An 18,969-nucleotide genomic window follows, 5' to 3' on the forward strand; every position below is an offset into this window, starting at 1 on the left:
ACCAAACCTGTAGACAACTTTTTCTGAAACCATAATTTGTTTGTTGTTTTTAACAATAAATTAACAAAGCTTCTCAACTTAGTGTTCAATGAGCACTTGCACAGTTATCAACTGAGAGCTCAAGTCAAAGAAATTTTCATTACCAAGAGATCCTGGACTGACCGGGAATCGAACCCTGGCACCTGCAGCATGGCTTTGCAGTGTAGCAGCGGACGCTAACCACTCGGCTAAGGAAGCCTCCAGAAGAATCCCCAGTATCCGGACATAGAGAACATCCCTCTACATATAAGGCCAGTAAACATTTCCGGGACATTTCGGATAAAGCCAACGTCGGCAACGCAGTACGGATTCGATTTTTCTTTTAATTTTTTCACTTTCCCTTGAGGTGAAACTTCACATTATATTAATGCATTCATATAAAACACACCTAACCGCTTCCTTTTTTTTCCTTTTTTTGCCGGTAAACACACCCCCGGCTAGCGAGGCATGGTGGTTTACCAACTTTAACGCTTCTTTGTGGCCTTAGCACGAGAGAAAAAAAGAAAAGAAAAATCTCCCGCGAGTGATTGGAATTTGGACTGACGGATGTTGATTTTTGTTTTTTTAATTAGAAGTTACTCTTGGTAGTAATGTTTTGTCGCCCAGCAAACTTAGAAGAAGTAACCTAGAATCTTGCCTCCCAGATGCTTCCGTCTGGCTTCTTCGTGATCCATGATGCCACCGCTGGTCGTCAGCACGACATATCTGCAAATAAAAAGGAAATTAAAGAAAATGGACTAAGATTTGTTGCAGCCTTTGAAACGAAAAAACAAATAAGTTGTGTACGTATTTAATGCATGTATCCATCCATTGAATCGAAAATGATTTTAGACTCAAATCCGGGATTAATGGTGGACATTGCTCCGTAGAGCTTCGCTCTAGCCTCCTATGGTGAGCAATAACGCACCGATGATTTGGTACGTTATCATTACAATGTAAGAAGGCAAACGCTTAACTGCTATAGAAAATAATACAAATAACGCTTTCCGAAAGCATAGAATTGATTGTCATTTTCATGTTGAAATTTTATGACATCTTGAAGCATAAAGTAGGGGTTTACAGTACGTTCTCATCACTACCTAGTAAAGGTATCCGAAAAGCTTTTTCGTTCTGGTTTTCTTTAAGATTTAAACCTGGGTTTCCTCTAAGGATAGGACGATGTGCTAATATCCATCGTATTAAGCTTGAGAACCTGGAATTTTCCCAGTATTGCAGTATTACAGTGAAGTGCCAAACAATTATTCCCACGGCTTTCGTATTGTGCAATAAGGTGTCGATAAATTTTGATCGTTTATTTTATTCGGAATAATACAATCACATTGTTACTTGTCGTTGTCTCTACTCGTCGTACCCATTTTCCAATTGGTCGCAATCAGTTTTCAGATTCGTCCCACAACTAATGGCTCACTGTGATATAGTGTGTGGTCAAAATACAACACTTCAACGTCATGACAAAATATTTTAATAGAATATATACTGCCGTGAATCGCAAGTCAGTCCCATCTGCATTTTCGTCAAAATTGAGTTGAGTTTAGTTTTCAATATATCTTTCAATGCTTTTTCAGCTGCCCTAATGGGATAATAAGATTGTGGATTATTGAACTAAAGTTATTTATCGAAATACAGTACTTTCATTGCATTTTTGGTGTACAAGTGGACGAACCATAACAATTTTCACAAATGGAACCTTAAAATGTTCCATTTGACACGACGAATAATAGCGCTTACAACAAAGTGGAACGAAACCCTACCTTCAGGTATAACCCAAAGGTTCCTCCAGATTTTTTTTTCTAGAAATGTGTCAAAGACAGTTCCCTGGAATTTTTACAGAAATTCCTGAAAAAAAAACCGGGAAGTATATCTGAAAGAAATATGGTAGCATCACGGTATACATATTTCAATTTTTTTATTTTTGTGTTTACGGCAACTATTACATGTATTACTGTTCGTTTTACAGTATGCTTTTAGTGATTCGATCACTCTAAGGAATTTCACCAAGCATTTTTTTTTGCAAAATTTAGTCTTTCCTTTTCTAAGGTCGTGTGCATATTGTACCATGTTAAGGCTCAATTTTCAATTCAATCTTCAGCATTCATCAAAAATGAAAAAAAAACATTTCGTTCAAATTTAAAGAAATTTTTCATTACATTACAAATATAAAGTGCATTTCAATTATAGATTTTCATAAACATTGCTTCGACTATGAGCAAAAAAACAACTGGTTTTTAAAAGTTGTAAAACGATGGTGATTATTTTCCTCTTAACCTTTCAGTCGTCGCACGGTTTGTCACCGTCAGAACCACCGCACTACTGTTGTGAATGAATAGTGAGGTTTTTTCAGCAGTGTTGTACAAAATACAACAGCGCGACGACTAAAGTGTTAATTAGGAAATGCTAAGAAAAATCTAGATATTCAGTATTGAAAGTACCCAAAACAATTCAAATCAATAGAAGCTAACAATTAACACTTAGGGCACATTCACAAATTTCATAACGCTGAAGGGGGTGGGTGGGTGTCCTTAGAATGTTACAGCTCATACAAAATTTGTAGAACATTCATACAAAATGTGGATGGGTATTAAAAATGGCCATTTTCAGCGTTATGAAATTTGTGAACAAACCCTTATTTCGAATTGATTTAGAATGCTTGTTGAACCACTCTCCAGAGATCCGCCTTTTAGTAATAGGATCCTTAATTCGCGATGTTCAATTAAAATTCTTGAATTCATCCAATTTCTGTACGCGTTTCTAGGTATAACTCTTGAACATTTTTTTGACAAATTTAGTAAGTAATAATTAGTTGAAGTTTTCAAGGTTTTGTTTTTTTTTCTTGAAAGAATTCTGTTGAGAATCCTAGAAAATGCATTTCAGAGATATCATCTGGCTATTCGCCGTTGATTACTCAAGAAATTTCACCACAAACTCACTCACCAGGTTTATCAGGAATTGTTTACTGCCAAATCCCTTTCAAGTACCTTCGCTAGTAAATATAACCGAAATTAAAATTCCCAGAGCTATTGAATGTCATGAATATCACGTGACATTGAAAATTTAATGTTGATAATACCATTTTTCCCCATGGAAGAACCCCGGCGACCTTTTCTAGATTACTATCGATTAGTAATATTAGCTGATGCTGTATTTCGCATGAAAAAATGCTATAAGCATTTGAATTTTTCCTAAATATTCACTACACTGACCAGAACTCAGTGTAACATTACCATATTACAATTCTGCCTTTTTGTGTTTAAGGGGCTGTTCCAGATTATGGTTGCTCAGATGACAAAAATAGTGTCTTTAGTGACCAGTTTTCTGAAAAAGTTTTTTTAGTGACTTTTCAGTGACAGTGGTTGAAAATTGTAAAAATTGACTCGTTACTAGCCCTACATGTAGCAAAGCGTGGCAAAGGCCTTGGTTGTTCAAAGTTAGTGTTTCCCAGAGGCGTCGCGTCCACATGTGCAACATGTGCACTGCACAGGTGGCAAATCGTTCATCATAACAACCTACAATTTCTACTATTATTGAAGTACGGTTCTTCAATTCTCTCAATAAAATTTAGCCTATTTCAATTATCTTTATCATTGATCATCGCAATTTACACCTTTCAAAATATTTGTTGTTATATTTTTGGTATTCAAATTAAATGCAAAAGCTGTTTGGTGCGGCGCGAGATCTGTGCCCTAATTTTCCCTACGCGCTCAGTGCGATGCATGCTACGCAACACTTTGTTCCACGCTACACGTTGCTGCTGTGACGATGAAACCCAACGTGTGCACTCTCATCGGGAGACGCGTTGCCTTTCGTCGTACACACAAATTTGTATATGTGGTAGAATGTTTTTTGCACTACAAATGCCAGTGTGTAAGTAGCCAAAGCGTCGACTCTGGCCGGTGCACAGTTCTGCCACATCAATCTGTGCGAGCGTGCGGTGGGAAGACAAGAGACAAATCAATCCACGAGAGAGATCCATTTTGCTTGCTCTCTTTTTTCCTTCGCTCTTTCAACATCACCACGCTTGTGGTGTGGAGTACTGGCGTGATTTTTAGACGGCTGACGGTAAGAAGTTTCTGTAAGTTTGAGACCCAGGGCCCGCGCGTATTTTTGTACAATACTGGTTAAGAACCTCGCTTCCAGCATACAGTATTAGCGCGGTGGTACTTGTGATGGTCAATCGGAAGACAATCAGAAAATGAATTCAAAAGTGGTCGTGCCCTCCGTACCGTCATCGTCAGTATAACGCTAGTGATGTGGTTTAAAAGCGAGCAATTTTCTTGATGCGTGCACCAAGTACACGAAGCGAACGATCTTGTATTAATTCTATGTAAAAATATGTGGGTTATGATCACTAACTCTATATTGCAATATTAGTTAGGATCCAGTGCTTTATAAATCGAAACTGATGACCCGCATAATTTGAATTATTTTCATATGTAATTTTACAATTTCCCCATAATGATGACTAATCGTTAGAAATGAAAAAGTGAGTAAATAAAACTAAACAACCCGATTAGCATCTGCAATCATGTATGTTTTTAATCAACTGAAAGACTAAAAACAAATATATTTGAAAACGAAGGTTAGTAAAGATTGATTATACATTTTATTAGGTACCTTAGAAAAAAATGGTTTGAATCCACGGTGTACCTAATAATTACATATATAAAATGACACTTATGTTGTTTTCGTTTTTAGGAACTGGGTCGGTTATCAGCACATAAATAATCCAACGTCAAGCAAATTGTAGTTCGACCGAACTTGAATCGGGTTGGGGTTGAAACTGTGGTTCAGAACAGGTTGCGTCAGTTCCAACCTAGGTTAAAAAACGAATTCAACATAAATTAGAAGTGCACAGGTTGATAATAAGGCCACGCGACGCCTCTGGTGTTTCCAAACTTTTTTTGCTTTTGATCCCTAAGGTCAATATATTTTAGAACCGCCCGTGTAATTCATATTTTTGCATTATATAACCACTATACTGTGTTAAGATTATGATCTACATTTTATCGTAAGTGTATCAAAAATTGAATGAATTTAAATTTACTGGTGGCGTACTTTACATGTGATTAAAATGAATGAATAATCAGTGTTTAGACAGACTAAACTAGGGAATATTTTGGCCTTGTAAGGATAAGTCAAGGACTCCATCAATTCTTATCTTTTTGATGCTGATTTCAAACATGTTTTCAAGCTTTTAATCGGTATTTTAGGTGATTTTTCCGTCCAATAAGAAACAAATCATATTCGTAGAAGATTGTCTTGGCTCTCGTACAATTAGTATGGAATGAAATTTTTTTGAAAAAACTTTAAAATCGATTTTTTTTTAAAGTGGGATTCTACCACTCACACCCTATTGCTGCTATTCTTGGCACATTTGATTTACTTAAACATTTAGATGTCCCGGCAAACGTCGTTTTGCCCAGTAAGCCGTAGAGGCTTTGAAAAAAATCCCGAATTTTATGTCAAATTCGCACTTCCCGTTTAAGGTACCCCGGGGCAAGTGAGAATCCGGGGTAAGTGAGGCGTTTCGTCATAGCTCAACTAGGAAAAGTTTTTCATGGGGGTATTCTTCTGGAAAGTTGAAGATACAATGACAAGGAATGTATTTAGTACTAAACATATTGTTATTTTTATTACCATGTGGTTCATGTAACAGTTGTCAGTTCAGCGCCATTTTCAACTTGCATGACAAATTGTGACACGTTTCACGTCTTGCATTGACTGGCAAAAAATAAATATGTTTTAAATCGAATTTCCATCAGTAAGCTATATTTTTTAGTATTATTACAAGCTGCTAACGATAAACCAGTATTTTGTTTTCATTTCATATGAAATTTTCGATGGTCTATCTTACCCCAAAATATATTTGTACCTGGGGTAAGTGGGACCTATCAAAACAAAAACCAGAATCAAAACTTTTCGTACACGTTTCATACATTTTGCTAGAGAGTAGCACTAAAACATTCAAACAAATGATTTTTATCAAAATAGATCAACCTCAAACTACGTAATTGCATAAGAGGGAGAAGAAAAGTGTTATTATTCTATATTTTTTAATAATTTTTTTAAATTTGAAATACGACTTCAAAATTGAACAAACACACATCTGAAATTTGAAATGCATCATGAGAACGATTACTTTTCTATGTTATTTGAACTTTATTTGTTTATGTGCTACATTTTAATTAACAACTTATAAATGATATATTTTGAACATGTTTAATTCCTCTTTACGCTTTTATTGAGTAATTTTCAGTTAATATTAAATGTGAGGTGACATACTATTAAATAAAGGGATTCTTCCTAAAACGTAACGTATTTTATGGTTGATCCCTTATGTACATCAAATATGTACTTAAAATTAAAAATCTATGACTTATCAATCCTATTATTGTAATGATTGACTTACTGATGTGGACTGACGCATGAAACTGGATGTGTCCCACTTGCCCCGCTTAGTGAAGTAACTGCGCCCATTGGCTCATTCTAAAGCTTTCTTCCAAGGTTTTCACAATTTCGAAATTATTCGAAAAAAACGATAGTTCAAACAAATTGTTCAATAAAATTTTCAAATGTCAATATTTTTTAAATCCAACAACACAATCACGTTTTGGCAACATATTTGCTGGTGTGTGCATGAAACTAACACACCAGCAAATATGTTGCCAAAACGTGATTGTGTTGTTGGATTTAAAAAATATTGACATTTGAAAATTTTATTGAACAATTTGTTTGAACTATCGTTTTTTTCGTGCCCACTTGCCCCGTGGGCCTTACTCAATTTTGAAAAATGTTCTTCCACTTACGTCGGAACCCTTAAGGAAAAGAAAAGTGAAAGAATTATTCAAATCAGCCGTGACATACAAATACCATTCCATTTTTAATTTAAATACCTAGATATTTCCCTTTTGTGCATCCTATTATCCTTTTGAAAGTATTTCAATTTTTAATGTCTGTTCTTTTATTTCTTCATAAATATGAAGAGTTCACTAAAGTAAATAAGTTTATGGTGAGGATGGAACAAAGCCGCTCTGAACTAAAATACTAAAATAATTAAATTGCTTAAACCTTCTGTAAAAAGATTTAAAACTCTGAGTCAGATGAGTGAAAGTAAAAATCAAGCCCCGTTAGTAAGAGGAAAAAATCATTAAATATTTCGAAACATTACCAACCAACTGTAGTGTAGCAAACTAGACTATTTCTTCAAGAAAATCATGTTTAAAACCTATTTATCCAAGAGACCGGGTGCAGGTCGTTAGGCCGAATGCCGTTAGGCATAGGCATTCGTAGTAAATGATCAAATGTTATTTCGGCCTAACGGCATTCGGCCTAATGGTCTTCGGCCTAACGACATTCGGCCTAACGGCATTCGGCCTAACGGGATAGAACCGAAAATAACAGATGGCAATATGATCAACCATATCAACTTTCTACAACTTATTTTTGATCGTTTGCAGATTTAGAGCTTGAAGATGTTCATTTAGAATGATTTTCCCGGTGACCATCGCAAATTCCCGGTTTTCCCGTCTTTTTCCCGATGGATTCAAATTCCCGTCTTTTTCCCGCTTTTCCCGTTTTTCCCGGTTCGGTGGCCACCCTGAATTACGTTTTCCTGAAATCACTAAGAAATAGTTGGTCTATGTTCGTCAAAAAATATTCTGGACTAGCATATCCAGAATACCCAGCCAACCAGAAGTCGCATAGGAATTCATTTTCATTTTGCAGCGTTTGGTGGGGCAATAAGAGCGCAAGTCAATCCAAAGCCGATGATAGGAGGGGTAATGGCTGAATAGTCTATGCTGACCACGCAAACGCCTTGGGAGAAGGAAAATAGGATTGGCTTGAGTGTTAGGTAAATAGGATAGACTTGACACAATAATGCTAATAGTGCTGCAAAATGTGATGAATTCGTAGGTCAAACAATTCTATTGGTTATTTTAGAGCCTACGTGCAAAATGATTCAATATTGGAATAGTATTTTTAACATATAAGAATATACATGCAAGGACAAAACAATATTTGAAAAAAAAATATAAAACTACTGATCAAATCTAATATTGTTTAGGAGTGACATCAGGCTTCTACCCACCCTGGAATACACCTCTGTCAAAATTATTAGGGATAATGAGAAATTCCAGGATTATGAGCAGAGAGCGAGAAATTTACGTCATCATTACATGATCACGACGAGTCGATCAGTAAGAGACTAGGAAGCTAGAGTTTAGTGCTACTGCAAGCAATAAGGTGAACGGTCACCAAATTTTATCTAAGAACAGTCCTGTATATATGTGAATACTTAACTATTAAAATGAATGTAGAATTGTGGAACTATTTGTAACGTAGAAATAAATGTAGTATTGTGAAATTGTACTTAAAGTAAAGTAAATGTTGTGTACTTGTGAATAAACTTGACGAATATAAAGTGTATGAGGTGCAAGAACTCTAAGAGAGAGAAACCCATAAATCTGGATCCCAGGAATGGAGATGGCGTTGGATAATCCCTATCTACTCACGGATTGTTCTTTCGGAGGCCTTAACCCCCTACGATGTTGCGGGTCGGTGGATCTAAGCCCCAACATTTTGGTCCTTCGAGCCGGATGCCTCCGGAAGGAAAATGGAATCACGGTTCAGGAGCCTACTTGCGCGCCATGGGATAGACATGGCGTTGGATATGCTCTATTCATCTCAAGACCCAAATCGGCATACGCCATCATTGGATTCCATGGACAATGGTCAACTCCAATTTCGTCATCTTCATACAATCATGGCTACTACAGTTCACTCATCGCTACTTTACTCCAAGTGAAATGGAAGACATGGATATCACTAATCACCACCATCACAAACTATATCGGAAACATCACTATCTTACGGAAGCGCTCAACATCAATGGAATAGCTTACTGCTTTTAGCTGGAACAACTCGGATTATGGAGCCAAACTACATTATTCAAGGTTAAGAAGTCATCATCAGTTCACTGGAAGTAGTTATTTACTTTGCTGCGGTTATGGACAACAAACACCGAATCAGTGAAAACTCCTGGTTCCACAGCTGGAGGACACAAACCATAATCAGCTGGATTGCACTTGGAAGCGGCTAAGGCAGCCCTTGACACTTCTTCACCTACGGATTGGTCTTCATTGGGAAGCGCGAAATAAACATCACATTCACTACGAAACGGCTCAATACTGGATACAATTTTCATTTTCAACTACGGAGGGTTAGCACCAACTATTGGTTTCCCAGGTCAGTTTACTTAGTATGTGTCCGCCGAAGCCTGGACACTGGATACTACACAACGTTAATTCCAAATTATCATCTACATTCACGCATCGTACGACGAGTTGACCGCTCAGTAAAACCGCAATTGCACACTGGTTCAAGGGTGTAGTATCAGCCTTCCCTGTATTGGATATGCATCACACACAAATGGAGGAATACAACTGGTCAACAGAGATAGAACATCCCAGGTTTCTCTTCGTATCTCTGTTTACATCGATACTGAGGTCGATTTCGTCCATCCAACGTGTTCGTTATTACTATGGTCACTGCGATACACACTGAGCGGAGGACGGCTCAACACTATTGCACATCCTCACTTTGACTATCATCGTCATCATCATCGCGGAAGGTTTAAGGTGTTGAGAAACATTCGTTTACCTACTGATCCAAAGGTTTTGAACTATCATCATTGCTGAATCCCATCAGCTATTCGGATCTTGATGCTAGGAGATTCATTCACGATTCTAATATTCGAGCAACAGGTGCTCACGGAGGTTTATACCATTGGTCTAGGTGACCCACTTGGTAACCCAAGTGCTACTGGGAGTGTTACAAATTTAGGAAGGGTAATTGATTGGAGCATCATTTACCTAATGAACAAAGACGTTTTACACGGTTGCTCATGGCATAGTTAGTAACCGGCGTCTTCAACCAACGCATTATCGTCAAGGGACGGTTAATGATTTACTAGGATCTTTGTCAACGGAAATGACGGAGATATTCACACTACCGGAACAGAATGGAATCCTACTCCAAATTGGTTCGTACGACGAATAAACAGTTTCGATACCGCTTCAAACTACTTTAGATCCCGGAACGTAACGAACCAAAACGATCTACACGACGGACGGAGATCAACTGGATATACACTCGTGTGGTGTTGGCTTTCAACCACACATGGAAGTCGGGTCAAGCTATGCAAGGTAACACAATCAACCTATCATCTACTGGGTACATCCATACCTGGAGATGAGATAACAGTGTGGGATTTGCTTCAACAATATCAACGGCGTGTAGACCTGATGCGTGTGTATTCTACGTCTACATCTGCAAAAGCTTTCCATACTCGCACAGGGAGTGCGATAGTCTATACCCATGAACGAACACAGATGTCCCGTGCTTTGGAAAATCCCAGCAGCTGCTACTGCTTGGGCAGGTAAGCAGCTTACTAGTATATGTCTGGCGAAGCTAGACATTTCCTACAGAATACTACACCAATATCATTTCTCGGTTATACAAACGAATTCGACGATCAACAACGAGGAGATCTCTACTACTAACTGGACTCGATTCGTGGATACTTTAGGAAAACATGGTCCTATAAAATCAATCACCAATCCAGGACGGTCAATAACAAGGATTTCAGCTGGAAAAAGGAAACTAATCCTACGGAGGGCACACTGGGTGCACATGACAACGATATCAGGGACATAAGGTACCGTAAACGTACCATATTTGACGCGGGTCCAAACTTGACGCATTTTCTAATTAATGTTATCATAAATTAATTCTAGATCAGACTAGCACTCAAAAATGTATTGCTTAATCTTTATTTACATGTTATTGAAGGATTCCAATCGAAAAAAGTTTATATTTGATTGATAATAGTTAAAAAATAAAATTTATTTGAAAATGCATCCGACAAGTGCGTCAATTTTTTCATTCCTTAGTGAATGTGCTAACTATTGTTGATCAATTTTCGTGAAATTATTGTGCTGTTTGACAGCAATATAATCAACAACAGTCAGTAATATTATTTTATTCATGAATTGACGTCGAAAGTTTTCTACTTTTAAGCTTTAAGACATATTGTTGTATGAAAATCTTGTGCGTCAAGTTAGGCACACAATGTTCCTAATTATTTGCTATTTTGTTCAGCATGTTTTGTTGAATCGAAAATAGGAAAATAAATATTTATGGTGCTTGCATTCAAAAAATCCGTCCGCAGAACAATCCGAGGCTTTATGTAATCGGATGTAAAGGGTCATCCATAGATTACGTCACGTTTTTAGGAAGAGGAGGAGGTTCAAGGAAACGCAACGATTCATACAAAATATTCGCACTTTTCATAAAATAAATGTGGCCAAGGTTGAGAGGGGTTGAAAATTGTACAATTTATCGCGGTTTATGGACGTCCCCTAATGTTTCAAGGAAGCTTCAATAAATGCGTCAGGAGGTGAGGTGTAGGTTCAATGATTTGTTTCGTATAATTTATACAATAGGGGGTGTGTCCATGAGATACGTGTCACAAAAACATACCATTTTCTACAAAAACCCCGCCCATTCGCCCTACTTCACACTTTTTATATGGAGCCTTCAAAAAACTTGTATGATTCGTCACATCTTGCAGAACACCTCCTTCCCCCTAATAACATGACGTATTTAATGTATGACCCATATATGGTTCTCGATCTATTTCGAGGCCCATACTGCCGTTGGTTCTACGCATATTTGTCCCGCGGTCCATAAGGGTGACATAGAACATGGGACAAGTACACGGGAAAAAATTCTGTGGTAAAAATAACTATTTTAGCTGACTATGCCCATTCTTGAAACTACCATGGAAATTCAGACCAATTTACTATGTTTACGGTACACCCCACCGCATTACTGGTAAATTTGACAGAAATAATTTACAACAATCTGATTCCGACTACAGACATGGTAAAATCAAGCGCATTTCTGGTCTGCTGAAAATTGCCGGTGCGAGCGCTTGAGTTAACCCCCTAAAATGGTAGTTTTTACCGCACAATTTTTTTGCGTGTAGGCGTAGTTCACGTGTTATAAGTAACGAAGATTATCAAACGGCCATTTTTGGAACCGATTGTTTTCGTTCTAGTTTTTGACCAATTTGTCCTTATTTTAGCAACTACCTTCCCCGTTCCAGCGCAACATAGTTTTCAAATCTTTCCCTTGTTTAATATCACGACGAAGATACATTAAACTAAACAATAATGCTTAACTATGGATTGAACTCAATCGCCGGTTTTACTTTCTACACTAACTAAACACATAGCTAAAGTGACTACCGGATGACGTCATTCAAAACTTTTTCCAAAGGTTCTAACTTTTATGTCCTCTCTAAAACGCTTTTTTCAATTAATTGAACTATTGAATACTGAAACTGTTGTATATTTTGAACTTTAGCAATTATTTGTAAGTGCGTCAAATAAGGAACATAATGCGTCAAATTAGGCACATTGAAGAATTGATGCGTCAATTAAGGAACCTAATGTGTTCCACAAAAAGTCAATCAAACATGAAGAAAAAATCGTTTAATATTTTTTACTGATTTTTCCCTAATTCTATAATAGTTGAGCTAGCATAGATTCAAATTTCAACAAAATCGGATAGATTTAGACGATTTGACAAGTGTTTGAATTTAGAATTTTCTTAACCGCGTCAAATATGGTACGTCCACGGTATGTTCCTCATCCAATTATCCTGATGCAGTTGGAGACTAGGTGGTCTACTGCAATCCAATTCATGGACACAAGGGTGTCTATGATCAAACCAAGGGACGATCACTAGGGGTGCCCATATCATCCACCAAATCAATGGTATGGACACATCGGTGTTCGACATCACAACGAAGGAAAGGATTTCTATTGGTAAATTCCAAACAAATCATGGACACTAGGGGTTTGGAGACAGATCATCATGAGGCACGAAGGGTGTTTTTGGCAATCGGATTGGATTAGACACACGGTGTGTTCAATCAACCCAATGGCTCTGGACGAAGGAATCGTCCTCATTCTATACTCACCACAAGGACGTGATCAAGGTGGAATCCTCTATTCGGAAATGGAAATACACTACTTCAACCTGTAATTTGGAACGACTGAAGACAGAAGCGAAATCTGCAGGCCAACATAACGGAATGGAGGTTTGCTTATGATGCGACTACCAACTCTTCAACCCTCGCTGGAACCGATGGATGTGGCTCCAGATATCTTGGACAACATCAAGCAAACTGGCGAACTGATTTAGAGGAAAACATTGGTCTCACAGGTCAACGAGTCTGGCAGCTGCGACTACCAAACATTTCGGAAATCATCTGGGTGCGTAGACACCGTGAGACACCAGCTTTTCATGATCAGCGTATTGGAGCATGGACGGAATCATTCGGATACACGCCCCGACTGACATAAAGGATCGCTCAAGTTGGTGAGGGTAATGCCGATTCCACATGGTGAGTGAGTGGAACCTACCAGCAGCAACAAGGACTAAGGTGGTTAACGATTTAGATGAATATTTATTCAGAAATGTACGACATTTCAGGGTGGGTGAGTATGTTTAGGAGTGACATCAGGCTTCTACCCACCCTGGAATACACCTCTGTCAAAATTATTAGGGATAATGAGAAATTCCAGGATTATGAGCAGAGAGCGAGAAATTTACGTCATCATTACATGATCACGACGAGTCGATCAGTAAGAGACTAGGAAGCTAGAGTTTAGTGCTACTGCAAGCAATAAGGTGAACGGTCACCAAATTTTATCTAAGAACAGTCCTGTATATATGTGAATACTTAACTATTAAAATGAATGTAGAATTGTGGAACTATTTGTAACGTAGAAATAAATGTAGTATTGTGAAATTGTACTTAAAGTAAAGTAAATGTTGTGTACTTGTGAATAAACTTGACGAATATAAAGTGTATGAGGTGCAAGAACTCTAAGAGAGAGAAACCCATAAATCTGGATCCCAGGAATGGAGATGGCGTTGGATAATCCCTATCTACTCACGGATTGTTCTTTCGGAGGCCTTAACCCCCTACGATGTTGCGGGTCGGTGGATCTAAGCCCCAACAAATATATTTGAAAAATAAACTTAGAATAGCAACATGCGGAATGTTAAATTAAAAACATCAACTTATGTAGCGAAACAAGTAGTAAAACAATCAATCAAACATTGCGTAACTATTCATCGAAACTAAGTGTATTGAAGTTTTTTTTAAATGTCGTTGTTGTACTCTGTCATCTCATTTGTATGATGATCCCAAATTAAAAAAAAAAACTATTTGTCAGATTATGTATATCTCAATCGTTTTTTTTTTTTTTTTAAATCTCGTTAATAAAGTCAAATCAATCAATCAATCAATTGTTTTTTGTCGTTACAGAAATTAGAATCCTCAATTCTTCCAAATGCCTAAAAAATCAAGTAAATTGCCTGTACAACTATTGTTGAAGCCCAGAAATGATTTGTGTCTCCCACACGGAGAAAATGAAGCACTCAAAAGTGAGTTCATTCCACTCAATTCCGGGGGTTCGTGCGTTAACCTAATTTTGAGTTGATGGGGTAGAAGTTGTTTTCATTTGCAGCCATGCGAAAAAATACCTACTGGCAGATCAAATAACTCAACTTCCAGTACTATGCCATTTACTCAAATTTGAGGTAACGCACAAAAGTTCGGTTTTGGGTTGTTTTGCTCTTCGCTCTCTGACAACAATAGAGGGTGCGAATGAAAAAGGGAGAGAACAATAACTCAAAAGTAAGTTAAAAAATACTCAAATATGGGTTTTTCGTTTTCTCCGTGCAAGGTCTTTGAAGTCAATTTAGGGTGAGGATGAACCGAGGCCAAATCTCAATCCTTTTTTCTAAGAAATGGTTATACAGAATAGCGGAGCCTTTCGGTTAATACGACCGATGTATAGGAATAATTTGTTTCGAAATTGTCTGCGTGGTCTTGTAATTTTCCCATTAGATAAGAATCAACTATTACCATACATACCGAACGCTCGTCATGACCCTATGCCTAACATTTGTATATGTATGGATTCAGCTGATGTGGCTAACTTAATAAGTAGTTCTTTCAAAATAAAGCGATCAAATATCTTAAACCATTGCTCCCAGGAAAATATAATTCCAAGCCCAGGGACATTTTTCATCATACAATAAATGCACGCATATCGCTTCCACTTTTATACGTATAAGGCCTTTTGAAGAAATATTCGTTGTCTTTCCAGTATCAGCAAATCTATAGTTTTTATTTATTTTCTATCATCAACAAAACTTCTCTTTAAATTACGATAATTGAAAATCATTAAAATGATCAACTGATAAATAGTTTATGTTTACAAAGGTTCAATTCCCAACAAGCATTTTCGCGGATTAAGATTCGAAAAAATCACTTTAAAGCTTATTTCAGCTGAAACCGTTACTAACGTTTACGTCCATTGCTGGTTTTGGTCCACTTTTTGCTTTTTAAATATTATATAGATTGGTTAATGTTTCTTTCTTAATCACCTATTATTCCTGAAATTGTTGAAGCAGTTTTCAAAAGTTTGACGATCCTGAAAACGCTTTTTCCATTCGTTCCAAAACTTAAAAGAAATATATAAAATCCGTCAATAATAGCATTAGCTGCCTAACTAGTCTTCAAAAAATTGATTTACGATTTTAAAAATGTATTTCGCATAACATTTTTAATTTGAAAAACAAAAATTTTTGTGAAAACAAATTATTCAGATCTACGTTATTTTTTTATGAAAATTTCAGGTGCTAATTCTTCTTCTTCTCCTTGTCCTTGGATCCCGCTTCTCTCTTATGAGCACTTCCCCAGTTATTAACTGAGACCATTCTTTGCCATAGTTGTCATTTTGCATTCGTATATCGTGTGGCAGGTACGATGATACTCTATGCCCAGGGAAGTCAAGGAAATTTTCTTTACGAAAAGATCCTGGACCGACCGGGAATTGAACCCAGCTTGGCTTTGCTTTGTAGCCGTGGACTCTAACGACTCGGCTAAGGAAGGCCCTGCTGATTCATGTTTCACAATTTACATAAGATACGAAAAAATAAATGTATTACACTGACATTTTGTTTTTGACAACCTTCAAGTTTTGCCTAACATGATTAAAAAAAGCACTTTTTGGGAATCACTGCTCTTAATCCTTTAAGAGGAGATTAGCCGTCACCGTTATCTAAATTTTATTTTTTTTTCGCTCAACATCTCGCAGCAATTTTATGAAAATTTATCATTGCACTGCAATTTGGAATGTAGTAAAACTATTTCCATGAAGATTTCTTTAACTTGTATAGGCCTGAGTGATAGAAAAAAAACTAAAGCTCTCACTGTTCAGCTCAGTATACTCGTACACATATTTAGTTTCTAAAAGTGACTCAGGAATGTTCCTGTGGTCGGAGTTATTCCGGTGGGTCCCTGGATCAGGTGGATAAAAAGGGTGCTGTGCTTTTGAGCCCCTGGAGGTAAGCAAATTTAAAGTCACAGATAGTTCGTTAAGTTAGTTTTGTATCTGTTGATGGTAATTCAATTTCTTTTCCTCAGTAATTTTGAATCTGGTCCCAAGTATGATAAGTAAATTACAATTACAAGATTGTTTGCGAAAAAGTATAGCCAACTACATTTCAACCAATTTATACCGAATTGGTGAATGAAACCACAGAAAACTAAAATTGTGCAGTCGCCCCACAGTCATGGTAAGCACACAGATCCGTCATCGTAATCATCGAAACTTCAAGAGAATTTTTTCTGTTCAATACTGAAAATTATTCAATGAAAATGTGTTCACTGTGTTTCAGTTGGAGGATAGAATACAGAGAACACATTTTCGTGTCAATTTGAACGAGAAAACTGCTTTTTGAAGTGGAGAATATTGCCGTGAATCGCAAGTCAGTCCCATCCACATCCAATTGAGAAAATGGGGTGTGAAGTCTCCAAACTCGTTTTCCATACGAATATTCAAAAAATCCCAGAGGATTGAAACATGTTCAAATCTTAATGAAACTTTCACAATTTGCTTTTTACTATGATATCTTTCTGAGAAAAATATAAAGGCGACCAAAACACGGTTCATGTTTGTGTTACACGGTGAAAAATGCTGTGGTGGGACTGATATGCGGTTACTTTGACAATTTGACTTGCTGTTTTTTTTTCTTTTCTACTTTTTCTTATCTCATTAGGGCAGCTGAAAGAGCATTGAAAAATATGTTGAATACTGAACTCAACTGAATTTTGACAAAAATGCAGATGGGACTGACTTGTGGCAGAATATCTCATCAAATAGTGTTGCAATTACGCAGAATACATTGCACCTACGTTAATGATGAATCTTTACAACATCAATCATATTATACCTCAATACAGTTCTTCCGTCCATAGGGAATAATTTCCATATTCCTAGAAGCGTTGATTCATAACTATGGGGCATTGCAAACAATACCACAGTTATGAATCAAAGATAAGCCAATTCCGAAAGAAACGCCAAAACGTATGCCTTTCATCAACACATTATTCGTTTACGCTGCAGATAAATTGCTGATCTGGTTCATAATAGTCTCGATTTGATCCATGGACCCTCCTCTCTCACTGATCCACATCTGTGGATTGGGCAACGATTGAAATGCCTATTTGAATAGACCTAATCTTGTGGTGTATTCCTAAAAACAACTATATTATTTAGCACCATGGAGGAAATTTTGTTTTGTACAGCATCACTATGATTTTTAATCATGTTATATTCTGAAAAATGATCCTTAGTGGATCCATAACCGTGGGGTGACTGTAACACTAACAGCAATTCCTGGATTGTCACACCTGCAGAGGTATTCCCCCGAATCACTTAATTTTCACTGTAAAATACTTTGTCTCCCCAATCCCCGTTTGTTTACATCCCCTCATGTCTCTCCGTCCCCCACCCACAGATGTTGGTACTCACCCGAACTGACGCGAGGGGAGCAGCGTATTGGTCCACCGTTCGATATCGTCCATCTTCACGTCGAACCGGGGCGAGATGATGCCGGCCTTGTTGAGGCGTCCGGTCAGATTTACCACGACCTTGCCGGATCGGTGATCGTCGACGATTTCGAACTCTCCGATGTAGCCATGCTTCATCATCACGGTCAGGAACTTGATCACGACTTTACTGTTGGGCCGGATCAGGACCTGGCGTTTTCCACGCTTCTCGGCATTGTTGATGCACTTGAGCGCATCGGCTAGCACACTAATGCGGACCATTCTTCCTAAAATGGAAACAGGAAAGGCACGGATTAATCACTTACGGCTTTCCCCGGAGATTGGCCACTTAGTGGTGAAGGTTATGTCCACGGTTCCGCGGACGAACAAAGCGAATTTTTGACAGCTCGCAGAGAAGAGGATAACAGCATCAAGCAGACGACAGGCATCACCGAACTTCCGATCCCGAATTTAAAACACTTTTCCGACACTGCTGGTCACGTTCCTCTCCTCTTTCTGCTGCCAAACGATAACAGCGTTCACCCAGGACAAATTTTCACTGATTCGCCGCGGAATCCGTCGCGAAAAACCGATTTTACCTCGATAGTTTATTTATCGACACAACATACGTCGGAGAGAACTTGGTTGAAAAGAACAGGAAACAGCCGCGACAGTTGGAAGGTTGGTAGCAGTGCGCGACTGTTGGCAGCTGTCAGGGCAAATGTCAACCGGCAGGGGTGGGTAAAGCGTTACGCTTTTTGCGGGGGGTATTGAAAAATTCAAGTGTGTTCTGGAATGAGGGCCAATCCTCATATTTCATCACACAAGTAGGTGGGGTGGTATCTTTTGTGGTATTTTATGTATTTTGGAACAGAGCGTTTCTCATATATGTACTGCTTCGCGTTGAAAAATGGGTTAAATGGGCCGCGTCGAAACTCGATTCTCAATAGTGC

At 37.8% G+C, this 18,969-nt stretch overlaps 1 protein-coding gene across 1 annotated transcript; it reads right to left on the reverse strand.

Annotated features, from left to right (window-relative positions):
- Positions 1-342: 342 nt before the first annotated feature.
- On the reverse strand, positions 343-18,738 carry LOC5571564 (40S ribosomal protein S15Aa). The gene is made up of 3 exons (XM_001653646.2): positions 18,616-18,738; positions 18,000-18,303; positions 343-744 (listed from the first exon to the last, which is right to left on the reverse strand). Exons 2-3 carry the CDS (start codon positions 18,296-18,298, stop codon positions 651-653), a joined length of 393 nt encoding a protein of 130 aa, XP_001653696.1. The 5' UTR covers positions 18,299-18,303; positions 18,616-18,738; the 3' UTR covers positions 343-650.
- Between the last annotated feature and the right edge of the window lie 231 nt (positions 18,739-18,969).

Source organism: Aedes aegypti, chromosome 1 (genome assembly GCF_002204515.2).
Source record: "Aedes aegypti strain LVP_AGWG chromosome 1, AaegL5.0 Primary Assembly, whole genome shotgun sequence".
Classification (NCBI taxonomy): Eukaryota; Metazoa; Arthropoda; class Insecta; order Diptera; family Culicidae; genus Aedes; species Aedes aegypti.